Source organism: Xylocopa sonorina, chromosome 3, assembly GCF_050948175.1.
Source record: "Xylocopa sonorina isolate GNS202 chromosome 3, iyXylSono1_principal, whole genome shotgun sequence".
Taxonomy (NCBI): domain Eukaryota; kingdom Metazoa; phylum Arthropoda; class Insecta; order Hymenoptera; family Apidae; genus Xylocopa; species Xylocopa sonorina.
Window position 1 is genome coordinate 4,555,202 of NC_135195.1, and position 25,182 is coordinate 4,580,383.

The following is a 25,182-nucleotide window of genomic DNA, read 5'->3' on the forward strand; positions in this document are numbered from 1 at the left end:
GCGACAGGGGTCCAATCGAGGGGTGAAAGTAAAAAGGAAGAAAGCAGCGAACGTTGGGGGTCTCGTTAAGACGTCTTCGAGACGCTCTACGATGGAGGGATGGCACTTTCCCATTTCCTTCTCGTCTCATGATTTGCCATCAGAGGCGCCATTTTGAAAGCACTTTAAACCAATTCATTAGCTTCGTTTCTAATTCGCCCGGACCGTCCACTTTTTTTTCCATTTTCGTCCATTTCATGTGTATTTATGGATAAGTTAAATATTCAAACCATTGTGTTCGAGACTAAAAGTATAATTTTTCGAAAAGTACTCGAGATTATTCTTTGATCGCCGTTATAAGGATGGTCTGAATAAAGTTAGGGGTAAGTCCTTCGATCGCGGAGATATTTCTCCTTCGACGGTAGCGTCCTTCGCCTCTTTTCCCTTGCATCTCGATTAAACAATCCTACGACATACCTAGGGGCTTGTTGCTTCGAAATTACCCTCCGAGATTATATTCGAACTATTTCTGTTATTCTCTCGTGACACGCACCAACTCCTCGCCTCCTTTCTGTCCTCGACAATAAACGAATTCTTAACCGAGGAGGGCGACGACAATCATATGAATTCCTCGTTTCGTTTACCTCGCGTTCCTATATGCAGAACTATTCCTTAAACGTATTAAATATCCTAATAGAACGAGGCGCTCGGATGACGACTTATTTCGAAGTTTAAATAATCGCGATTATCCTAGGGACAATAGCGTATTCTTCGGAATAGAAGTTCTATGGATGAAAAGAGAGTTCGTTGTCTAATTGTTTCGACGACTTGAACGTCCTTTAATTCCGCATGTGGTTCCAACGTGAAATAACAATGGCCTCTTACAATTTACTAGCTCTGACTCTCTGTTTCGTCGGTAAAATGGTTCACTCGAAAACACTTTGGTAAATTCTCGTATAAAATAACAGAAGATGTTTAAATCAGCAATCAAAGATCCATTTCCGTCGCGTTGAACAAGGCACTGGGCAAAATCACGGTTCGCTAAGATCCTGACTGAAACGTTTTCCTTAAAAGATGATTATGGACTATTTTGGAAGGCAATTCCCTCGTTTAAAGTGCCAGCTAATTAAGTCATCCACGCTCCAAAATTAATATCTCTCTCTCTCTCTCTCTCTCGGAAAGGGATACAAGCTGTTTCGCGACAAGGTAAGCTAAAGCAATTGCGTTTCACCCGTAAGTTTAGTCGGCGATCAGAGAAACGCACCGAATCCCTTTGATCTTGGCATTGACAAACGAACCTGCCGTGGCAACAAACATTCCCCAGATTTCGCCGTGCGAGCTCTCGCCCTGAACACGTGAACAACAAACGGACTATAATCCAGCTATATCAAGCCCAGAGATAACCAATTAAGCCTGGAAAATTAATTTAGCGCAGATGGCACGGAACTCTGGCCAAACGACCGACCAGCTGGCCTTTTCGTTCCTAAACGACACTTTTTCGACCCGATTCACGCCTAACTTCGAACATCTCATTTTCCACCACTGTTCAGCGAAACAAGAATCGAAAGGCGAACTTAATTATTTTTGTACGATCTTAACATTTTTTTCAGCACGTATTATTTATTCGATAAATTTGCTAGACTTTTATGTAATTTCTCCTCTATGTCTCGTTAAGAAATAAAGAAATTTGTATACGCTGAAAAACCATATTTGCAATTGTACCTTCTACCATTTGTAATTAATATTAATAAACAACAACCATGACTACCACAAAAAGACGTAACGCTCGAATACCTTTAAAAATTTCCAATTAAAACACCTGAAGATTGTATTAAAATCTACTTCCCCCAATTAGTTGGTACATGCGAGCATCATCGATGTACTGGTTGAATGAACGAATTATCTATTATGTTCGAGAAATACGGCGGAAAAATTGAAGAGAACCCGCAACCTTTTCCAGGCTGCGTTCGGATCTCTCGAGCCTCGCAGCGCAGTTTAAAGTTAAAAATAAAAAGAAGATCAATCAATTAGAAAAGGTGGTTGGCTATGATAATTGGCCACCGGTGGTGCAGGTGCTCGTTAAAGAATCGTATTCTTTCGAAAGCCCTCGCTTTATTGGTACATGCAGTACCGACAATCCCATTTAGATAAACTCGACGACAAGTATTGCTACACGGCCTCCATTCGCTCACCCCTTTCAGATGAAGCTTCCCAGGGGCTGGCGAATCGATGAAAAGCGGATAGAAGAACGTGGCATTGTTTCGTGTTCACGGGCACAGGCACTGGTTTTAAAATCCACGACAATGAAAATTAGAGCTGCGCCTGGATTCGAATTTTCTTAAACAGAGTATTTAAAGTACGTACGAAAAGGGTGGCTGGTCTGTGGCTACGTTTGGCTACGCGTTCCTCCACCTCGTATTTGCCAATCTAATCTGATAGTTTGGACTAAAGGCACTCTTAAGAAATCAAAGAGGAGAAATAATTAGTTAAGTAAGTTAAAAGTGTTCCAATCGACTGAATAATTTGTCAAGATGGAAAAATAGTGAAATGGCGATGGCACAAGTATAGTCTTCGATGAAGTCCAAGCAAGTAGCTGACGATGGGGCAGAGGAATACAGACGGATAATCGAAAGCTAGCTATAGACTCGTAGAGTGTATACGACAGTTTATTTCAGGAGACGTGATAAATATTTTACATTTTTATCACCTTTCCCCACTTAATTTGCGACATGTGGACAAATATTTGATATCAAGGCTGTTTCAAAAATAGTTGCCTTTCAAAAACTGACGAAATCGAACGTTCCATTGACGCGAATTAAGATTTTTAGTCGCTTGAACGTATCGAAGGATGATTGCAAACTTCATGATAACAACAGCACAAAACTCTGTATTTAAAAAAAAGAGGTAAAGCATGATAAACGCGCGAGCACAAACCATTTGGGACATACTTAATTAGACCCATCGCATTCATTCAAATTTTCTCCGTCACATTTTCATTTACCATGGCTTTTACAAACTTTAGCTAAATGGAAAATTATTCGAAAGCAAGAACGAACCCAAAATTCTGCGTTTAACTTTGCTAAATTCAACATTAAAGTAAACTTCGTAGCTTTCAGCCTAATTAAATGCATATTGCCATGAAAACCAAAGGAGATAGAATAAATGAGTAGCAATAATTCATTCGATGGTTATTTTTTCTTCCATTAACTAAGGATAAGAAATCTAGGAGCGTGTATTAAATTTTGTTTGCTTTCTAGATTCCAGAAATCGATCGTATAAATCTCGACTACTAATTTTGAAACAGCCTCTATTAGCTGCCTCTAATTCGAAGCAGTGTAAAAGAAACGAGGCTAGAAAATATTCTTGGACATAGGAAAGGGTCTAATTTACGATCAGATGGCAGAACGTGGAAAAAAGATTCTACGAAAAACAAATGGATTACGAAATTAACCGAGAACGAACGGAGACCAATCATTCGCAGGAATTATATTCGTGCGTGACGCTAATAAAAATAAAAAGGGAAACAGCTGATCCCCATCTGATTTTAGGTCAATTCGAAAATTCTCTGACAGAACAACATGACATATTTATGCTAATTTAATTCCATCTCTTTATTTCATCTACTAAATAGCTTCCTCAAAATATGTAAATTATGGCCATGAAACGATTAAATTTACAAAATTGAATAATTTACTGGGTCGTCTTATTAAAAGATCTCTGGAAACATATACCAGTGGAATGTCAGTGAATTAATGAGTTTTTCAATTATCGTAACAACACAACAATACAGTTCTAATAGAATATGTAAAGTATAAAATAAATTTAATTTTCTCCCTTTAAACAATCATTTTTAAAAAAACTTTTCATTCAACGAATAGTGCAAGCTCACAAAATTACTAATGAATATTGCTTCGTTCCTTTTGTTATGACGTTTAACATTATAAAATGACAGCGCAATTATATTAATTAAACATTCATTTACACGAAATATACAGCCGCCAAATTGTTTCTCAAATATCGAAGTGAATAGTATATATTAGTTAATTGTAATTGATAGAATCAACTAATTGCAAGCATTATTATTCAAACGATATTTCATGAAGAACATCAGAGCGAAAAATGTATATGTATTTTATTACTGTTTGCAAGCACCATTATTTATGATGCTAATTAATGAAGATAACGACTAAATTGTGGATTTTTATACAGTCATTAGAAACTTAGACATAGAAAGAACAGGATAATGCAATTAATATGCAGAAGTGCACAAAATATTTAGAAGAAAATACATAAACAACCTCAATTAAAGAGTAAGGGGGATTTTGCTGGATTTTCGACATTATTTTAACAAAAGATGTAATACACAATTTCTGCCAATCTGAAATATTGCCACTCGAACATAGAAATCCTGCACAGATAAAAGTCCTCGAGTTGCACTGAACGGTAGTAATTAGAGAACGATGAAAGATGCGGCAGAGAAGGGGAGAAAAAAGAGTTAATAAAAGAACGATGTAATAAAAGAAAGTAGTAATGGAACAAAGACGACGGAGTGGAACCCATTTTTAACTAACTAGACGAGTTTCGTATTCAAATTAATTAAAAAATTAATTACAAAAACAAACGGGAAGTAAGTAAGAAATTGGCGGAGGAAAATTAATACGCGAAACATTCGTTGTCGTATCTGTGTCGTGCTCGTTCACAAAGTATCCTCGATGATCTTCTCTTTTTCTACGAAAGGTTATAAATGAATGTTTGCTGACTTTTAACAGAGAAAGCATTTTCCGCACGAAAGCCTCCGAGTTGTTTTTTCTATCGTAAAAAATCGTGACAGTTTTATCCTCGGTTTAACTTGAACTATAAAGCTTTGTTCAAAATAAATGCAATAATCGATGCAATCAATTTTTATTGACATTTAAAAGGTAATGCCTCGGGTGCGTGAGAAAAATACTCACGTGATGACCTTCCTCCAATATGTGACTGCATTTCGAGATTACTGAAGAAATTAACAGTTCGACGTTACCAGTGAATTACTCGCAATGTTTTCGATCTAATTGCGAAAAAGCTTCGAATTCTATTTAAGATAAAGATAAATAAACGTGAAACAAAGTGTTAATAAAATTCTTCCGACATAACTCGCGCTAATGGGGCAACCTGCATAGGTTACATAAATAGAAAGGTACAAGGAAGTATTTATTGATCGATATAGTGAAAAATAAAGGGGGCAGAAGAACGTGTGAACGAACCATAAAGATGTAAAGACGGGATTATCATAAAGTTTAGTTTGTATAAACAAAAGGTCTTCCAGCTTAACAATTTTTAATTTAAAAAAGTAGAGAAAATTCGAATTTTCCAGTCTGACGTTGTTTTTACTAAAAAATTTTAATCTCGCATTGAAAGGACAGTCTTTGTAAATTAAATTAAACGTTACGATAAAAGTTATTTCCAATTTTGTCGAACTCCCGATTTCTCATTTAATGGACAATAGGTAACGAGCGTTTTGTATAAAATATATACAAAATAAAGTTCGTACCACGGTTAAGGGATAAATTATTTCGTGAATGTGTGAGTTTAATTACCAATCATCTTGCCACTCCCGCCAACTTCGTGCATTAATTATTTTTCTACGCAAACCGATTCGACCCATAGAGAAAAAAAAAAAATGCACGTAAGTTGACGAAAGTTCAATCGATCACACCTACAGCCACAAAATGTCAACCGTGAACAACGATCACCTTGAAATAATTCGTTTATAGCAACCCTTCGGAACTACCTAACCCAGTATTCTGCTCAGCAGTGCGTAATCAATTTTTTGCAAACTACTAAAAATGCATTTTTGTTTGTGGCGCACAAACTGTTGTTAGTTTCATTTTGTTACTTCGTCGAATAAATATTTACCTTTTGATTATATTGTGCTGACTGAAATTAATTGTCGGACATTAGAGTACGATTTTTAAGCAATGCTCACGCCAAATACTACATTTCCATGACAGAAAATATTTAGAACGAGATTGATTGATTTATTTACATTAATCTGTTTATTATCTCCTACATTAATTACTCGAATGATCTAATAATTTCCTAATTATCGAAATACTTAAATGCGAAATTCATGGATACGAGAGGCAGTATTCTATATGTCAATACGTCTCGTAATAACGGTCAGAGAGTGAAGAGATGCAGTTTCATCTGCAGCAAGCATCGATTTCATTTCATAATGTCTGCAACGACCGTACCCCCTTTCAATGTTACGTTCGTGGATTGGCTTATCTGATTACCGGATCATTCGATAAAACTTTCGACCCTCTCTTTTCCTATCATTCATCCATTGTCACGGTTTCAAGTTGAAAAGAAATAATAAAAGATAAATCATCTCTCAAATTGCAAATACAATGGCGCCATTGTATGAATGGAATATGTGCAATTTGCTTAAAATTTATATCAAAAATTCTAGGAACTTTCATTCAACGATATTTGTTGAAATTTCGAAAAAAGAGATATCAAATATTGTATCTCTATAGTTTGTACGTGACAATTTTAGATAGAGAAACTAGTTAAATTGCAATAATAATAATTTAAACATACTACTTGATATCTAGGACAATGATAGGAGACAAATAGAGATATCAGGAGAAAGAGTATAGCTTAGTGTTAAGGCTGTGAAAAAAAAATATACGTATTACTTCATATTTTATACAAAATAACAGTCATAAATGTTATTGTTATAATGAAAATTCGTGAACAATAAACACGTTAACATAATACTTATGTTAAAATTCTTCATGATATATATAGAATATATTATATAAGTTAAAATATTTCATACTACGTATTATAATCAATAACGCTGCGTATATATTATATATTATATTACAGCAGGTACTACCTACACACGCAAAACAGAAACACCCATTTGATTCGACTGAATTTTTCTATCACTTCCATACTGCTTTCCCCGCATAATTATCGTAACTTTTATAATTGAAATAGTCATTTACAACCGAAGTAACGAGAAAACAGGTAACGCACTCGAGTAAAGTACCCATGCCTCTCTCCTAACTTGCAATAAAATCATGTTTAACACCGCGCAGGTCATAAAAAATGAGGAAACGTAGGACCAGCAGTCGGTACAGAGCACGAAATAGCCCATCGTACGCTAACTCGCGGACCCTGCATGCACGAACAGTGCACCGAGCGTAAAAACGTTATAACCCATTATACGTGCTGCAGCTCGAATCAATTCCTCTACCCTGATACGTACGCGCTACGTGCACGCTGTAAAAGACGATACAAACCCAGAAAAATGTCGCTAAAATTCGACGACCAAGAAAATTGCTCAACTACTTGTTCGTTAATTTAGTTCGAAAAAAAAAGTATACGCCCTCGATACATCGCATGATGCGCGTATCGCGAACGAATCGAACGTGAACAAATGTCAGCAGAGGGTCGAAGAGTGGAGTCCGCTGGGGATCATCCGAAAACTGCATAATGCATTCTCTGTATATCGAAGCGAGGCAATCGAAGACGTTCATCGAACCCGGAGGCATTGTCGCGCACGCGATCAAAGCAGTGTGTACACCCTCAACAGAACCGTGTAAGTGTACGCGTGTAAGTAAAGTGGTCTATAGGTGTGCGCATGAAAACACGATGTGCCGAGACACAGCTACCCCTTAATTCTGCCGTGATCGCACTAGACAGAGAAAGGAAGATTACGAGTGGCGAGCTACCGAGCGCATCTTTTCGACTGATGAGCGTGACACGTCGTGCGTGCTCGTGCGTATTCGTACTGCGACTCACCGGGTAGGGAGAGGACTCGTCGTGTAGGACCACCCAGCGACGAGCGTCGCGTCGGCCCCCAAAAGACAAGCACGTGGAGTACGGTATCATGGTGACGGCGGCGACAAGAAGGGGGCGTACGATCCGCTCGAGCCTTGTCACCGAGGACGTCGCTACTAATCGTCGTCCACGCCGTGGTTGCCGTCGTTGGTCGTGTATTTTCTTTATTTTCTTTTCTACTTTTATTTCGCTGGTTTTTGCGCGCGTAACACGTTCCCCATACAGGCACGTCTGACGTTCCAGCGGCGTTCGTAACGCGCCTCGAGCGCCGCACCACCGAACCAACCACACGAACGGGTTAGAGAAGCCCACGATGGAAAACAACAAGAGGCGACCGGCTAGGCCGAGGACCACGAGACTCGAGCGTACCCAGAGAATCGCGACAGCTGATTGGTCGACGGCAGTACCACCGCCGTCTGTCGAGCATTGCGCGCAACCGCGTCCGAGAGATCAATGAGACTCGAACCGAAGAAGACACTCGCCTAGAAGTACCCGAACGCTCACGAGCGTTTGCGAGGATCACCGAAGACAGCGTTGCTTGAGAACCGGGTCGCAGTGCCGCGTATAGTCGATATGGGGCGACGTTTAGGTTTCGCGACTGACAATTCATTTCTCGATGGCTTCTCTTAACATATATGACGACCGATATTTCCTATTTTCTAGTGTAGACCGCATTGGACGGCGCGCGACCCCAGCACCGTCGATTGTATCATTGTCTGCCTGACGATCGAGACGTTCGATTTAATGATCGACTATCGAAAGATCACTGATGATGGCATAGGTCAGAATCGCTCATTAATAATACACCAGGAAGCGAATAAATTGAAATTTAAAGCATACGAAGGCGTTGATACTGATCGTGGTTTCTACGCGTCAGGTTTCTCTACAGTAATCGCGGAATTGACGAGATGGTTTCTGTCGTGACGAATCAGGTTGGAGAAAGCTCACGGATAGACCTGGATGAACGTTTAATGAGATCGGTCAATCGACGGATGGGTAGGGGGTAAATATCTATTCTTGTACTTAGTTACTAAACTATTCGACTTGTTCAAGTTCCAGTATAACCGTGAGCTTTAAATAGAAATAGAAATGGGATATAATGTTTGTTTGCTGAAAGAAAAGTACACATTAACAGACAGAATTATTTCAGGAAATTCTACGTTGGGGTGTGCACTCACGGGGTAAGTGTTCGCTCCGAATGAGCACCGAACATCAAAGTCGTGTTTGTCAATGTGTAAATACGTGAATAAAACGGCGTTCGATCGGTGCTTATTCGGATCAAATGCTCAAGTGAATAAACACCCTCAAAGTGAACGTTCGATAGATTGATGCTCGGTATAGACGTATTCTAACAGCAAATGACTAACGGAAAATAACTGATGCAAGAACAGAAGAAAATAATTATTACCGGAATAATATATTCACGATAAATAATAAAGAATTTTCTACATCATTTTCAAGTAAAGATGTACGGAAGAAAAGAGGATTAAACGATGTTTAACTTTTTGTAATATTATAGACAAACAAGGTGCTAAGCACAATGCATCAAAAAGACAGAAAACATTCAAATAGAAATGTAATTACTTGTACAAGGTATTATTTCATACTTCAGTTCGTATAATTTTTTAACAGCTTTCGAGAAACATGTATTCATTGTAGAAGAATTATGTTCAAGCAGAAAGAGGGTGAAGAATTGTCTGTATCATTCAGAGAATAACGACATAAAACAAAAGAGGATGCTCTGAAAACTAAATGCTCTAAAAATTGTTTGGAGTAGAATCAGCAGCCCCTCGAACATACATTAAGAAGCCTGAATAAATCGGCATCTATTCGAGGCTCAGGTGCATACACACCCCTGCCGCATCTTTCGTGGAACTGAATCGCGTTTTCCATAATGATTGCAATTATGAGGCTGACTTTAGTGAACGTCACGCAGAAATGTACGTACAGATGCCAAGGAGTTGGTCGGTTTAAATTTAGCAGTATCGCGTGCGACCGATGCATTTTCGCAGGGTTAATTGATTTGACCTATGGAATCATCCGTGTTGTCAGTGAAGTATCGAATCCGCAATTATAAATATTATATGTGCCACTTTAACTAGAAATATTCCAGTTTACCCAGAAAGATCATGTTTTAATCGAGATATTTCATTTCATTCCATTTCCTTTGAGCAGGATCATTATTCTCGATATCGTTGATTCCTTTCACGCGTATTACTCGTTGAGCATTAAATACACCAAAAATCCGGTCACTCAGCGCTACCATCAGAATTGGATTTCAAAGGCTAAAGGATTGTGCGAGTGAAACCGGGGACTTAAAGCATCGAACGTTTATCGATGTGATACTATATCAACATCATTAACAACACTAAAATAGAATGCCCCGGCTATGAGACCTCGTAACGCATGGATAATTAAATAGACAGTTTATGCAGATTTATATGTCTGTAAACGAAATATACAGCATTTGTATTTTGTGTATTAAATTTGTCCCGATATATTTAGCAAGTACTTGATTCGATAAATAACAAGGATTAAATTCTACGATTGTGGCGGATCACTCGAGCGCATTAAATTCTTACGTTGGTTAATAAACTCCCAGAGTGTTCCTTAAGCGCTAATTTTAACTGAAATCCCGACGATAAAAAGTGATTAAAGGTTTACAGAAATAACATGAGGTTAGAGAGTGCGTGTGCCATTTGTAAACGTAATTTCCATCCCGTTTGCATTACAAATCGACGCAAGGGCGATTACGCATACGACTCCCCTGAATGACACGGTCCACGTTACGTCACTGATAAGACGTCGTACATGTTTTGTGACACGAATGCGGATAATGAAACACCCGGAAAGGGGAAGGGAAGTCACGATGAAAAGCAAGAACGCTAAATGAGGAGAGCACAAAAGAGAGACTATAAGAGGGAAAGGTAGAGAAAAAATAAAGATATTTCAAAAGAAGAAAGAGATAAAAGGAAAGCAAAGACAATAGGTAGACGATAAGAAAAACAGATCAACAAATACAAATGTACAAGTTAAGAGAATGGATGAAAAAAAGAGAAGCTGAAAGAAATAAGTAAAAACTGGAAAGGAAGCGGTTGGAAACCAAAATAAAAAACGAGAGGCAACGATGGAAAATGACAAAGCACAAGAACGGAGGTAGAAAAAGAGGTAGAGACAAGGAATTAAAATCAAAAGATGAGAAAGAAAAGGAATCTAAGGAGAAAAAACGTGACGAGGGAATAGAAAGAGGGGGAGGGAAAAGAAATTAGACGCGTAAGAGGGAAAGGTGGGAGAGAATTTTATCATTTAATTTTAGCAGGATCGCGTGCAGCCGATGGCTGCCGCAGGGGCATGTCACGGCCCAGAGAGTCGCTTGCAATATCGATCCCAACTTCACGCACCTGAAGCGCACCTTCTCTCCCATGCGAAAGGAGGCTCGTCGCTCGTTCCCGATATTCCAGCCTCTCCCTTCGACCACCCTCCACCGATCGTCATGTTTCGTCTCTCTTTCCTTTCGCTTTTCTTTTTCTCTTCCCTTTTACCGACCGATAATCATCGTACACGGTGTGCAAAAGACACTGAAGTGGAAAATGAGCGATCATTGTACGCAATTGTTCGCAGTTTCGAAGATCCTTTGTATTGGACCATATAGTTTCGAGCATCGCTACCTCTAGCCCCCATTTGCAATAGTAATTAAGTTCGAGAGCCACCCCTACCGGTGGCATCCCTATTGGGAAATTCCGTACGCCGGCGATAGAGTCCCAGGAGGTTCTATCAGGTAGTCGTAATTATTCCTGCGGATTCTTCGACGAGAGCTTAAGTTCTAAATGTTTACCAAGTGTCAAACAAGGTATTTGACTTGTAGAAAATGCAAACATTTTTGGCCTTTTTGCGTTGTCGGTACGAATCATTTTCAAATCGAGATACTTAAAACTGAATATAACGCATAAGGAATTTTTATAGCAAAATTATCTTGCCCCATTAGAAGTTTTCAAAATTTGTATAGCCCTTATTTATCTGAACATAAGATATGTTACGTCAAAATGGACATCCTATATCTATTTCCAAGTTTATTCAAAGCTTTAATATTTGTTTCTTGAAGTTATTTCGAACACTATTATTATTCCAGTTTCCAATCAGGCAACCAACCGAGTCGAGTTAATTTTAACCTAAGGATTACCTAACGTTTGTACAAACGATAGATCGTAAATGTTCAATAGAAGTGTTCCTTCGAAACCATACCGTGAACATTGTTTAATGTGCGTAATACAAAGGCCGCGAAATGAACTAACTTCCTTCTATCATAAATTACACTTGACGTTACATTTCGTACAAATATTTAATTACGAGCCCCACAAATCGATTTTATACGAAATATCGCGTTTTATAAATATCCACTCCTGCCACAATACCAACGATTTCATTCAACATCTTTATGTATTTTAAAATCAACATTATATCATTAAAGAAAATTTTGCTTCAACATCAGCCAACGAGTCAACATCAATGTTCTGAGTATAAATTCTATATTTTACGAAAATAATTTACTGATTTTACTTTGATGACCACTTATAGCAAAATTTATGTACAATTATTTTATAGCAAATTATAGAAACAAATCATCTATTAAATCTATTGTAACAATACTAAAAATGAGTCTTTCGAAATTAATCTTTCGTGCTTATAGTTCATTAGCGTTTAACGACACGGTAATGCAACTACGTACATAATATTAGGACAATTTAGGAAATGCAAAAATAGTTGTATGATAGGCAAACTGTCCACAATTACAATTAGAATGTTAATAGAAGTAGAAAACGATAAAGAAAAAATAATTGCACTCACTTGAAGAAACGAGGCGATAATTTCTTCGGAAATAGTAACTCCGCCACGACGTGCTAGAGTTTTCGAAGGAACTGTAATATCCAAAGCAAGTCTCGGTAATTCCACCATAGTACTGGACACTGCACTGTTTCAACTGCTTAATTTTCTGAAATTAGAAACATACCACACGACCGATTAGTTGCGAGTAGCATGAAAATGCGCATAATATCAATTTTATAAAATATTCCAATACTATTTCATAACACAGTTGCATCTATCTATTTAAAATATCTAACCAACTATTTGCCATGAAGCGTATGCGTTCTCCAACCATGAGTAAATAAGCATGTTTGATAATACCATAACCTCACTTTGATTTTTACTGTTGATCTTTTACATAGACATATTAAAAACCCCATAATTCAAATTTAAATAATTTACTATACCGAGACTGCAAATGATATCAAGCAATGTGCTCTTTTTTACGAAAGTTTGTTGATACGTTCATTGAACTACAAACAGTATCGTACAACTCTGTATCAACTTCGAAAGTATTTAGAAATGCATTTCTATTATTCTAAGACAGTCACCGTCGATGGTAATCGATATTTAAACGTGACGCCAGTACTGATGTTTTCTACATGTACACCTCAGATGTACAGAAGATATACAAATAAAAACTGATTTGAAGAAGAATATTTTACACGTACCCACACAATTTTTTAAATTCAAATGTTAATAATTGGCGAAAGCGAATTCCGCGTAACTACAATAATCGTGCTCTAGGTGTCACTACACTGTTGCCGCGAAGATCTTTGAAACTAATTTGCTACTGCTAAATCAAAACGAGTACCACGGAACAACAAATTTAAATAAAGCATTCCAACCTATTTCATTGGTCCCTTTCACGCGTATTATACACTCACTGATCCTTTCTTGATTATCTGACTGTCAAAACTAGATCGCCTTGACCTCGATATTATAAATCGTACATACTTTGCAAAGATTAGATCAAAAGACAAATTTGATCGATTGTCTCGTATTATTCAAAATAGCTAGGCGATTATAGCAGTTTGATGGTAAAATTAACGCGCATGCATAGCAGCGCTATATATGTCAAAAAATTACTAACCTAATCTGACCTTGACCTAGCAGATTTTCGTTTAAGTATACACGGGTAGTATAGTCAATCCAAGGTAAGTTTCGATTGCATTGGAGTTAATTTAAGATCAGAGTAGATTAATGTTAGGAATTTGTTAATTCTCACAACTCGCGTAGGGCGCAGCACTTACATACAACGCATTGTAACAATCCCATAGATGGCGCGCTTGCCAATCTTTTCAAATGTTCCATTTACTGCTAACCGAGCAGCTAGAAAATTATATTTATTTTGAAAATTATATTTTATTTTCTCCACGACTGAAAGTTTTATGATTTTATACAAATAGAATCAATCCTTATATTATTTTCGCCAGAATCCAAAGCATATCGTTATTACGAATATTAAGTTAAACTCCTTGACATTCAATTTTGTAGAAAAAACAGCTTTAAATGACTACGATAAGAGGTCATGAATTTATTACTGTTTAATTGTAGCGTTCTTTTATAAGAGTAATGGGATGTTTAAAAGTATATATGAAATTGTTCTGTAATTATATGCTACATTATGTAGATGAAACTTAAAGAAGAATGTTGAAACAATACTCATTTAATTGCAGAATGTTATTTGTCTCCGTCAATAAGATTTGAATTCTATGGTGACATTATGTTAGGTTAAGTCCGATATTTCACGTATCCGTCTATATGTGAAATACAATAATGTTGTTTACTAATGTCACAATAATTTTAATTACATACCTATACCCAAACTAAGCATTATCTTCGACTTTTTACGTTGCGCATGTGCATTCTTATTATAGTGAGGGCGTAATAGATGCGTTGGAAATTTCTACGATTTGATTTCAGTTGGCAATCTTTGTTCTCTTGGTGCATACGCACCCACTTACTTTTTTCCACGTGTTTCTTCAATATAGCATTTTCTACAACCTAATTCACGTTATGCGGAAAATCTGAAAATGTCCGTCAAATCTGATACTTTTTCCGGGTACATAAGCCTCCCAGGATTTTATTGGGATTGAATTACGAATAGTATCGTGATCTGTAGTCGATTTTCGTCTCGGGCCTATATTAAATATTCCCTATAACGAACCATCTTATTATAGACTACTTCACGGATAAAATGTGCGTCCAAGACTATGTCATATGTTAGTAGTGATGTGGAACTGCAATAGTAGGAATATGACGGAACCAAATTTGTTTATTCGCGTATTATTTCTAGTTATTGCAATAGTATTTAGTACGATATCACAGTGTTCTTCAGCCTTATCAGACAAACGACTGTGTTATGATCCTGACTGTTCCGGTAATTGAAGCCATACCTTGTCTTCAATATGTGTATTCAATTGGAAATTTTCGTTTCCTCGATTCCGTTCAATTATTTAATGATACATTTTCCACAGAGCCCGTCTCGTTAGCCAGAACGTCGATTAAATATATTCCGAATGAGCCAGGATTATTGCCGTTCGACGTCAACGTTCAAGTCAAAGTTTACAGTAAGGAAGCAGGCAACAGAACTGATTTGTGGGGTGTAGAGGTAAATTTTATTCATTTTATTTCGATCATTATCGTGTCGTATCGCTACCTAAATGTATATAATAAAAATAAAAATTTTACTATTTATTTAAAATGCATTTTTGCGTTGAAATATGATTTAAAATGGTCAGAAACCAAATGCTAGAAACAGAATTTTAATTATATATTGCATATTTCACTTTTACTTACAAATTTTTATTTATCGTTATTATTTTCAAGGATCTTGTTAATTTTAGATAAACGGTAAACACGGATATGTACCAAAACTTTTTTTGAAAGAATATAAAATTTTACACAAGAAATTAAAATATGAAGTATCTACCAGTTCATCAATTAATAATATTCCATCTAATGAGAAGCCTAAAGAGGATAAACCAGTGTTGGGTACGAAAGACCTTAACAGAGTTGCTTCAACTAAACAGAATAATAATTTGGATGGAAAATCCACAGAAGAACTGCCTAGCAAGGTAACTACTGTAACTCCTCTTTACGAAGTTATAGATGGAACTACAGTCCATTTAGAGCACAACGAGCCTCCTATAGAACCAACTTTTGTAAAGAAAGCTATAGAAGCAACGGTAGTGCCAAACAAACAAGATGAAATCAATGATTCAGGAGTTAGTTCTGTTAATGGTGAAACGAAATCAAATATTTTGACAAGAAAGGATGAGGCATTGCAAGAAATCTTAAACAAGGAAGAAACTGTTTCTGATAAGATTGATATTAAAAATTTTGTAACTAGTTCAGAAGAAATATTAGATTTACCAGAAATAAGTGGTGTACATGTCTCACCATTGAATATAAGTGCAATTTCTGAAGAAGTTGAACATATGACAAAGAATGCAGAGAATAGTGCTGACGTGAAGAATAATCTGTCTTTGAACAAAGTTGCTGATACCATAGTTCCACAGACACCTACTTTTGATGATGCTGAAGATATATTGAATATAAAAAATGGTTCAAAAGTAGCTGAATTAGATGAAAAGGATGATGTCAGTTCTAGTGAAGAAGTTGCGATTATTGATACTAAACCTGAGATTCAGAATATAACAGATACTCCATTACCAGAAAGTGTTCCAGTGGTTGCTGATGTTGATGTTAAAACAGATGAGCAAACCACAGAAACTTCTGATAAAGTTGAGGTGCAAGATACTGAATCTTTGAAAAATGTTACAATAGTTGCAGCTAGTGACAGTGAATTAGCCATACAAACTACAGAAACATTTTATAAAATTGAAGTAGAAAAATCTTCAGAAAATGTTGAAGTTAGCAATGTTCAATTAGATGTACAAAGTGAGGAAAATGCTGATAAAATCGAAGCAAAAGATACGCAACTTTTACAAAATGTTTCAATAGTTACAATTGATGACTTTGTATCAGATGTACAAAGTGTAGAAACTTCTGAAACTGAAGATAAAACTAGGACAGAAGATAGTCAATCCGCAAGAAGTGATACTATCCCAGATGTACAAAGTCCAGAAAATCAGTTAGAAGATATCACAAAAGATGTACAACCTTTAGAAAGCACCATAACAGTTACAACTAATGACACTGGACCTGATATGCAACACACAGAAAGTACAATAGATATTCCATTTTTAGAAAATCCTAAAATCGAAACAAAGGATACTCAATATGTAGACAGTGTCGCACTATTACAATCAGAGCAAAATGAATCAAAAAGAAAGGAAGAAACTGAAAATATTGAAGATTTAAATAAGTATGGTAATGATAAATATGTTTCACCACTATTTCTTGAATCGAATATAAAAGATATGACACCAACGGCATTACCTTCCGATAATATTGACGCATCCGAGATGACGGAAAGTATCAGTGAATTTGATAAAAAAGATATTCAGTCTGATCTAAGTATTGGGGACACTTTATCTGTAAAAGAAGCAACAGAAAGCATCTTGCATGAAATGCAAGGTATGTAGAAATCATTTGTTATTGTATCATATAATATTAATAATAATATTATTCTAATTGAATACTAAACATAATTTCTATAAAAGTGGACTAATATTTTTCAGTATCAACACAAAGTTTTTGCTCGGCAGATAATATTGAATGTTCCCCAGAGGATGTTCCACAAAGCGATTTTCCACATCATGTAAGTGTGAATTATTTTAGAAATATCTTCTACAAATTCTTATATATCTGACATGAATTACTTATCATTCAGTTAATTATTCCAGGAACAAACTCCTCAGGATAGTGAAAATGCTATAATGAGTGGAATACAAATTGAGAGCAATTATTGGCTAACATTAATGTATTTAATTGTTACTGTTACTGCTACGCTTATATTTTCCTTGGGATACTATTGTATTGAGGTATTTAATAAATATACATATTATTATGTTTTTATCTGATAAGTATAATAATCAGTGATATGTATGCATGTGTATTATTCATGAAGTGTTTAAAATTGAATTGAGTATTGAATTTTGTATTTTTTTCTAGAATATGAGAAGGGATAGACAGCTCATAGCTAGAATCAACAAACTTGAAAAGGATTTACTTATTTCAGAAGCGGAATGTACAATTGCGAACGAAAATTTAAAATCAACAAAGGAAAAGGTACTGCAATTATACAATTATATGATGTAATCCTTTTTTTTATAAATTTATATTATTATGATATATATTATAGTTGAATCGAATGGAAGACGAATCATTTGGTTCTGATGAAATGGTGCTTTCTTTAAGAGCTGATTTAGAAGCCTCACAGGTAAAATATTGTAGTATTAACACGTCTAGATAAAGTATACGTATTTCTGAATAACATATAATAACAAAACACTTTCAATAGAGTGCGAATGCAGAATTAGAAGATCAAGTAACCATGTTGGAAAAGGACTTAGAAAGTGCTACTGAAGCAGGATTGGAATTAGAAAGAATGTTAAGGGAAGTTCTTTCGTCAAATAACGAGGTTAATCCTTTAGCTCAATCAGTAGAGGAACTACAAACGAGATTATATGCTCAACAGGCTGCGAATGAATCTTTAACAAATGCTCTAAATCTTAAAACTCAAGAGGCACGTTTGTATGCATATACATATATCTATTTATTTAAATTAAATATTTAACATATTTATAAACAAAGCATGTGTTTAATTGCATGATGTATTTCGCATATTTATCGCAGCTTGAATTCGATAAAGTTGAGGTTCGTAACTATAATTTTCATGCTGTTGTAATTGGTATTATAATTTGTTGAAGTGCGATGTGTTGGATCTACTTTGTTGTACGTGTTAAAAAAAATTTAAAATAGATAAATATTTTATACGTATTAACACTTTATATCGAACATTTTGCAGAACGAATCTCTATCAGCAGAGCTGGCATCTGTTAAAAAGAAATGCGAAGAGCTTGAAGTTGAACTCACTCGAGTGACAGAAAATTTGAAACTGGAAATGAACAGTAAAAACAATATTGAGCACTTGTTGACTGAGAAAGTGCAGCAATTAGAAATGCAACTGAAGGAAGTAAGTGTGGAATGAACATGACATTAAAATGTTCAATTTAGATGATTTGAGCTATAAAGTAGGAGCAATTGATGCAAAAGTATTTACTGCCGTCTTATATGGTATTATGATTTTACAGATTTCTATCGAAAAAGCAACTTTACAGAAGGAGCTGAAAGGTAAAGAAGCAGAAGCAAATGATCTCGTAGACGTTATTAACCGACTGAATTCTAATAACTTGGATTTGGACAAGTTGTACGATGTATCCCGTATTAAAGCAGAAGCAAAAGCATTGCTTGAAGAAAGGAACGAATTAAAAGTACGATTAGCCGAAGTTGAAGGAGCCCACAATTTACTGGAAGGTACATTCGAAAATATTATTTATAATTGCGTCATCAACTAAATTGATTGTATTTTTATGTAATTTTTTCATTTGAAGAACACGTGAAAGTTGTTAAAGAAGAGATGGCTACTTTAAGCGAACAGTGCAAGCTAGCAGAAAAAGTAAAAAAAGATGCAGAAACACGTCTCGAAGTGTTGACAAACTTTTTCGAAGAAAAAGAAGCCCAACGACAAAAGTATTAAAAATTGATTTAAGTTAATGTGAAATATTAATATCGATGTTTAATTGACAAAATCGTTATCAATATATTATCAATATATATTGTTATAGGGAAGAAGCTATTTGGTTGCAACAGCAGGGTGAAGTTGTATCCACTGTAGAACGAATACAAACGATGCAAAATGAAATACAAAACTATAAGTGAGGGTTCATTTTCCAAATTAACTTTAAAAAGTTATTCCATTTTTACATTACATGTAATCTTTTTCGATTGTCTTTCAGACAACAAATAGAGATGTTAAAACGTGAGATATTAGATCAAGAAAGAGAATATAAGAACCATATTTCTCTTCTTGAAACAAAAGCACACGAGCAATGGGTATGGATGCATCGCCTATGCTAGTTTTAACTGAGATCTTACACATAATATATTTTCTGTTCTAATATTTTAACTAAATCTGATTTTTAAGGTGGTAGCTCGTCAGGTTGAGCGCCGATTAGAAGAATCCAAGGTTGAAGCAGGACAATTACGGAATCGCCTTACATTAATAGAAAAAAATATTAATGACATAGACCCGGAAACAAAATTACATCGTAAGTATTACAACAAAATCTCTTTCATGTTCTGTCTATTAAACTTTACTTTGACGTTGTAATTGCTTGAAATAATAGTAATTACTATTTCAATTGATATACGTAAAACATAAAAGTATTTTTAACTATAAAGTGCATAATTTCATAGATTGTTGCTAAATTGATTTTGTAAATCGCCGTAGTTTTTCTACTGTAGAATTAGTTGAAGAAACGTTACTTCTTACCTTAAATTACCGAATTTTGTTACATTACAATACATATATAATAAAATCCAATAATGAATGAAAAGCTATTAATAGACGAAACAGACCTCTATCGACTATACATTAACTTCTACCGAAGTACGCCAACGTTACGCCACGCGTTAAAACGTACTGACACACATCATCCACTGCCAGTTAGTGGTTAATGACTTAAACGAGTTTGCGATTAAAAGTAACGAAAGATACGTGAAAGATATAGGTGCATGTACCGTGATCGGTGCACGTTGAAACCTATGGCACCGCAGGGCACTCTAACGCGGAAAACTGTATTTTCTTAACCTGATTTTCAAACAGGACTGGAGGCAAATGGAGAGACGACAACGTCGCCTCCATTATTCTTAGGAGCAGAATCATCCAGCTCCCCCATAATGTTTTCTGGTTCTTCGAGTGTCCCACCCCCGCCGCCGCCTTCCTATTTGCATTCACTATTTCCTCCGTATCTGCCACCTCCGTTACCAAACACATCCGGAGTACCGCCGTACGAAGTCAGTCAACGACCTCCGCCACTTGGTGGTCGGTTATCTTCACCTCCACCAATGCCCTTGCATCCACCTGCTTCGAATAGGTACGACAACGCAAGTTCCCCTCCACCAATGTCCCCTCATCTACTTCCGCCGTATAATCATAGATCACCGCCACCTCCATTTGGCGGCGATATTCATCCACCTCCTCCGCCTCCTCCCGGCTCGATATTACCGCCGCCACCCCTTGGAACGCCGCATTCATGGGGGGAAGAATCACTGCCGCCGCCACGGAATTCCAGTTTCCATCCGGCACAACGAGCAGAACGAGTACGAAATCACAAAGGTTTGTGTACAAGATGAACAAGCAACTGCAAGAAACTGAGCATCTGCCTACTGAATCTGATCAATTTCATGTTTCTCATCGAAATGACTTTTTTTCTCTCTCTCTCCTTTCTTTTTTTCGTCTTGTCGTTAGTGTTTTCCCTCTCTGTTTTTTTGTTGTGCATGCAAGGACGCAAGCGATTCTCTAAAGTGAGACAATTTTGGAGTACTATGGAGGGGAATAATTGCAAATAAATGCAATGTATCAGGTTAAACGTTTCGAGGACATTTTTACTGTAATATGTATTTGCAGTTCATCATTAAAAATGTTCAAATTTTAAGTTAAAATCGTGATACTTGTGTTAACTTCATAATCTGTATTTAGTTTTTCTTTGTTGATAGCTATCATCATGCCAGTAATTAGAATTAAGTTGATGGTGGGTTTGATGTGTTATTTAGAATTCATTATTGTCCTTAGGTTCCTTGCATTCTTCGGGTGAGTCACTGGACAAATTACGTCACAACAGCAAAGTTTAAATGTTTTATTTTGCTATAAAATATCTTCCTATGTGCGTTAAAATTCGTCACTGTAGTCACAGGACACTAAATTAATAAGAAGATAAATTTTAATAAATAAATAACAGTGATGCAAGGTGTAAAATTAATTGAATGACCAGCATTTCCTACTCGATGGAATGAAAGATCGCGCATTTCTATATAGCGTTCGTCAAATATGTGATAAACGAATAGTTAGTTTGTTACAAGCTATATTCATCGGCCATCACTGTTATAATAAAAATAAAACAAATTGTATATATACATTTGATTATTCTTTAGGGATGTACACATTGAACTATAGAACAAATTGTAAAATAATGTTTCTTTATATAGTTATATATAATTCTTTGTTCCAATCTAAAATACTTGTATGTCTTCGTAAATCTTTTGAAAGGAAAATAAATTGTAATATGAATTTAAATTAAATGCAATTCTTACATAAGGTTTTAAAAAATTGAAATAAATTGTAATTTATTATTATATTTGTTTTATAATTTCACTAATGAGCTGCAACTTCAGCCTTTTAGGTGTAAGCAGTGTCCAGAAATATTTATATCCCAATGTTTTGCCAACATCGCAGTTAGCTTTATTACAGGTTGGAGAACGCATTCAGGCTTTACAATTTAGCTGCTATATTAAATTCCCTATCACGTAATATTATTTTTACATAATTATAAAAGTTTTGTGTACTGCAAATGAAGTATAGTATTGAAGTTTCATTAGTATCTCATTGGAGAATATAGGTATGTGCCACTTTTAGTAATCACTGTACATTCTCTAGAAAATTATCAAGCATTGAAAATTACACATTTATTACCTATAGTTTCCTTTTTACATTTTACAAACAACAATGTAGCTCTCAGTCTACATTGATATGCCATTTTAATAATTGATACTTACAGTATTCACAATTCAACAAAGAGATTGAGGAATGCAATGAATATATTATTAATAGCCCGTGGCTGATCTTGTAATTTTATAAAAATCTGTTTTATCCTTCTTGATCATCTTATATCAGAAATAATAGATATGGATGGTCAATTGCAAAATTGCGTATAAGAAATATGCATAGTAATAATAATAATAATAATAATAATAATAATAATAATAATAATAATAATAATGAAAATAATAATATGGTAATTATTTTATGCTAAAAATACTACAAAAAATATAAAGAAAAATATGAGAACCGCGAATATTTTTATCATTAACCATCTGTTGTTAGTAACGGATTGGAAATATTTTAAGATTTCTGCATGTGCCGCCTCCACATTCAATTCCGTGTCCTCTATATTGCTATCTATCCTGGAATTTCATTAAATTTTTTGCAATCAATTTTACGAATATCGATAAAGACTAAAACCTTATCAAGGCGTCCTATAATCAGAAAGAAGTAAAAATTTCAGGGAGACTACCTTTCCACCATTTCTTCTTGTTCCTTAACCATGTGTGCCAATTGCTGAAAAATTCCACCGAGTTCAACAATAGTAGATTCTATATTTTGCATGGTTTCTGCTCTTGATTGAACGTACGCGTCCTGATAAATGAACAGATTGATTTATTACTTCAAAGGTGTTTAAATGTTCTGTTTCTTTTTTAAATTGATATTACGCTTACAGTATCATCTTGAATAGCTTGCTGTATCATTAACTGTCCCATTGCTGGTTCCAAATCTATAGCTACAGAAGAGGATTCTTGTTCCTGGAATAACAATGAACCTTGTTTTCCGGTAACACTTGGAGGTAACATTGTTGATACAGAACCTTGAGTAAATTGTTGCCTTCTACTTTGTTCCTCTCTCATATTCTATGGATTGTAAATTAAATATTGAATTAAATTAAAATTAATATTAATATTAAAGACTAAATTATTTAATTCTGCTCTGAAATAAATCAAGAATATCCGAATAGTTTGTTCCACACCTCTGATCTAACTTCAAGTACATTTTTAAAATGAGTTGACATGTTTGCCAATTTTGATTGTAGGGCCATAACAATTGAAGATGAATGCGAAGCCATGTGTTGGCTTTTAGATGCACCAAATGTATCTCGTTGCTTTTTACTAAGCTCCTGCAGTGTACCTATCTGCTGGTTCAAACTTTTCAGGTCCGTTTTTATGATATTTGTTAATTCTTCTATTTCCATTTGTCTGTCATTAAATATAGATTTCCTTTTCGCCACTGGAACAATTAGTTCAATCAACATGCATATATGCTTTAATATTATATATACTCTAATAATTTTAAATACAATTATTTCTCAAATAATATTTATATGCTTGTAATTCTTACAATATTTATTTTATATTAGGGCATCCCATAAATGATACAAGTATTTCTGTTTCCCTAAAAAAGTGAAATGTAGAAACTTCTCTATAACAATGATTGATTATAGTATTTCCCTCTTTTCTCGTACAATAATTTCACATTCTCTCCATTTACTTACCAATTGTTCTAGCATTTTTATTTTACTTTCTATCATCACAAATATTTGCATTAATTTTGGGATGACCTGATATTAATAACAAAACGAAAAGGAACAGAAATCTATATATTAAGTCCGACAACATTATTATAACTAAAGAATCGTTAAATATCGATTGCAACAATTGAACTGCATTTATGATATAAAGAATATGCAGAAATATGTTAACTGCATCGTGCAATTTATCTTGACACCCTGGCTTAGCGATCTAATGCTCGTGTCAATGTGTCAATACATTACAAACAAGTTAGATTTGTTACGATGATGTAACGTTAAGTATTCATTCGGATCTTACGCAGAGCAAGTTTCTCTAGCTTGGTGTAAGTGCTCGCTATATTCTTTCCAATACTCTTAGCTATCATCATGAAATGAGAGTAGCTCTGTAACTGGCGGGCACGACGTGGATTCTGTAGAACCGCGGTCCGTGCCACGGTTCTACTTTGCATCGTCCGTATGGCGTTGACGAATTCATTGGTCCTGTCGCGCGACGTCATCGTCGCTGGTGCGATATCCGCTTGCTTTCTTTCGTTCTCCGTTAAATCGTACCCTTCACTTTCATGGTTATACTGCTTGCTTATGGTACTGCCCCGCCAGGGACTGTTTGAGGTTGTGTTCATGAAATCATGGTCTACCTCGGGGCCAACGTGTCGTCTACGTGCTGGCATTGCATTCTCAGTTTAGTTACGTGTTCACGATTTTACATATAAAAATACACTAAAGTGCAGCGCAACGTAATGCTCGAGAATACGAGAGACGTGTAACCCATTTATCTGGAATACTTCCCAAAGAACGTATCAACAAATTGAAACGGACACGTCCACATGACAGCTGTACCACAGAGTACTTTTTAAGTAGGCAGTTTTTTTATACACATGCGTCAGAGGGAGGTGAAGGCGTCATTGGTTAGTCCAATTGGAACTAAATTCAAACACTAGCTAGACGAAATTATTCGATTAAAAATCTTTTAGTATAAACGTAAGTAATGCTGCCTCGCAGCTGCATTCGCTGCTCGAAATTGTTATCTTAAAATAAAACTAATATCGAACAATATGGTACATTATCTCTTAAATACCGTAACTATATTCTCATCGACGAGGCATATCAATTTAAAGGATCATATTTCTCCTACCCCTTGTAGTTCAGAGCAGAGAATTTAAAAATAATATACAACTCA

General features: G+C 35.6%; 3 protein-coding genes across 6 annotated transcripts in view; 1 reads left to right on the forward strand and 2 right to left on the reverse strand.

The window, feature by feature from the left end:
• LOC143422515 (uncharacterized) overlaps positions 1-8,082 on the reverse strand; it is a 106,713-nt gene extending 98,631 nt beyond the window's left edge. Inside the window, exon 1 of the mRNA XM_076893223.1 lies at positions 7,774-8,082. Coding sequence (XP_076749338.1) covers positions 7,774-7,863 — 90 coding nt within the window. The 5' untranslated portion in view covers positions 7,864-8,082. The remainder of the gene's footprint in view (positions 1-7,773) is intronic.
• A 6,672-nt stretch (positions 8,083-14,754) lies between these two features.
• On the forward strand, positions 14,755-22,002 carry Tango1 (transport and golgi organization 1). 4 transcript variants are annotated; one of them, XM_076893220.1, is made up of 17 exons: positions 14,755-15,058; positions 15,156-15,289; positions 15,525-17,220; positions 17,325-17,404; positions 17,490-17,627; positions 17,758-17,874; positions 17,948-18,025; positions 18,107-18,331; positions 18,442-18,462; positions 18,614-18,781; positions 18,900-19,122; positions 19,200-19,338; positions 19,434-19,523; positions 19,605-19,701; positions 19,793-19,916; positions 21,155-21,260; positions 21,443-22,002. In XM_076893220.1, exons 1-16 carry the CDS (start codon positions 14,899-14,901, stop codon positions 21,217-21,219), a joined length of 3,555 nt encoding a protein of 1,184 aa, XP_076749335.1. In that variant the 5' UTR covers positions 14,755-14,898; the 3' UTR covers positions 21,220-21,260; positions 21,443-22,002. The 4 variants fall into 4 exon arrangements, with proteins under 4 accessions (XP_076749335.1, XP_076749334.1, XP_076749332.1 ...); XM_076893219.1 differs by having other exon boundaries at positions 21,155-21,233; XM_076893217.1 differs by lacking the exon at positions 21,155-21,260 and adding an exon at positions 20,474-20,986 and having other exon boundaries at positions 14,757-15,058.
• A 315-nt stretch (positions 22,003-22,317) lies between these two features.
• Syx5 (syntaxin 5) lies at positions 22,318-24,864 on the reverse strand. The gene is made up of 5 exons (XM_076893286.1): positions 24,304-24,864; positions 23,448-23,704; positions 23,143-23,331; positions 22,941-23,062; positions 22,318-22,830 (listed from the first exon to the last, which is right to left on the reverse strand). The coding sequence occupies exons 1-5, from the start codon at positions 24,671-24,673 to the stop codon at positions 22,671-22,673; spliced, it is 1,098 nt and encodes a 365-aa protein (XP_076749401.1). The 5' UTR covers positions 24,674-24,864; the 3' UTR covers positions 22,318-22,670.
• Between the last annotated feature and the right edge of the window lie 318 nt (positions 24,865-25,182).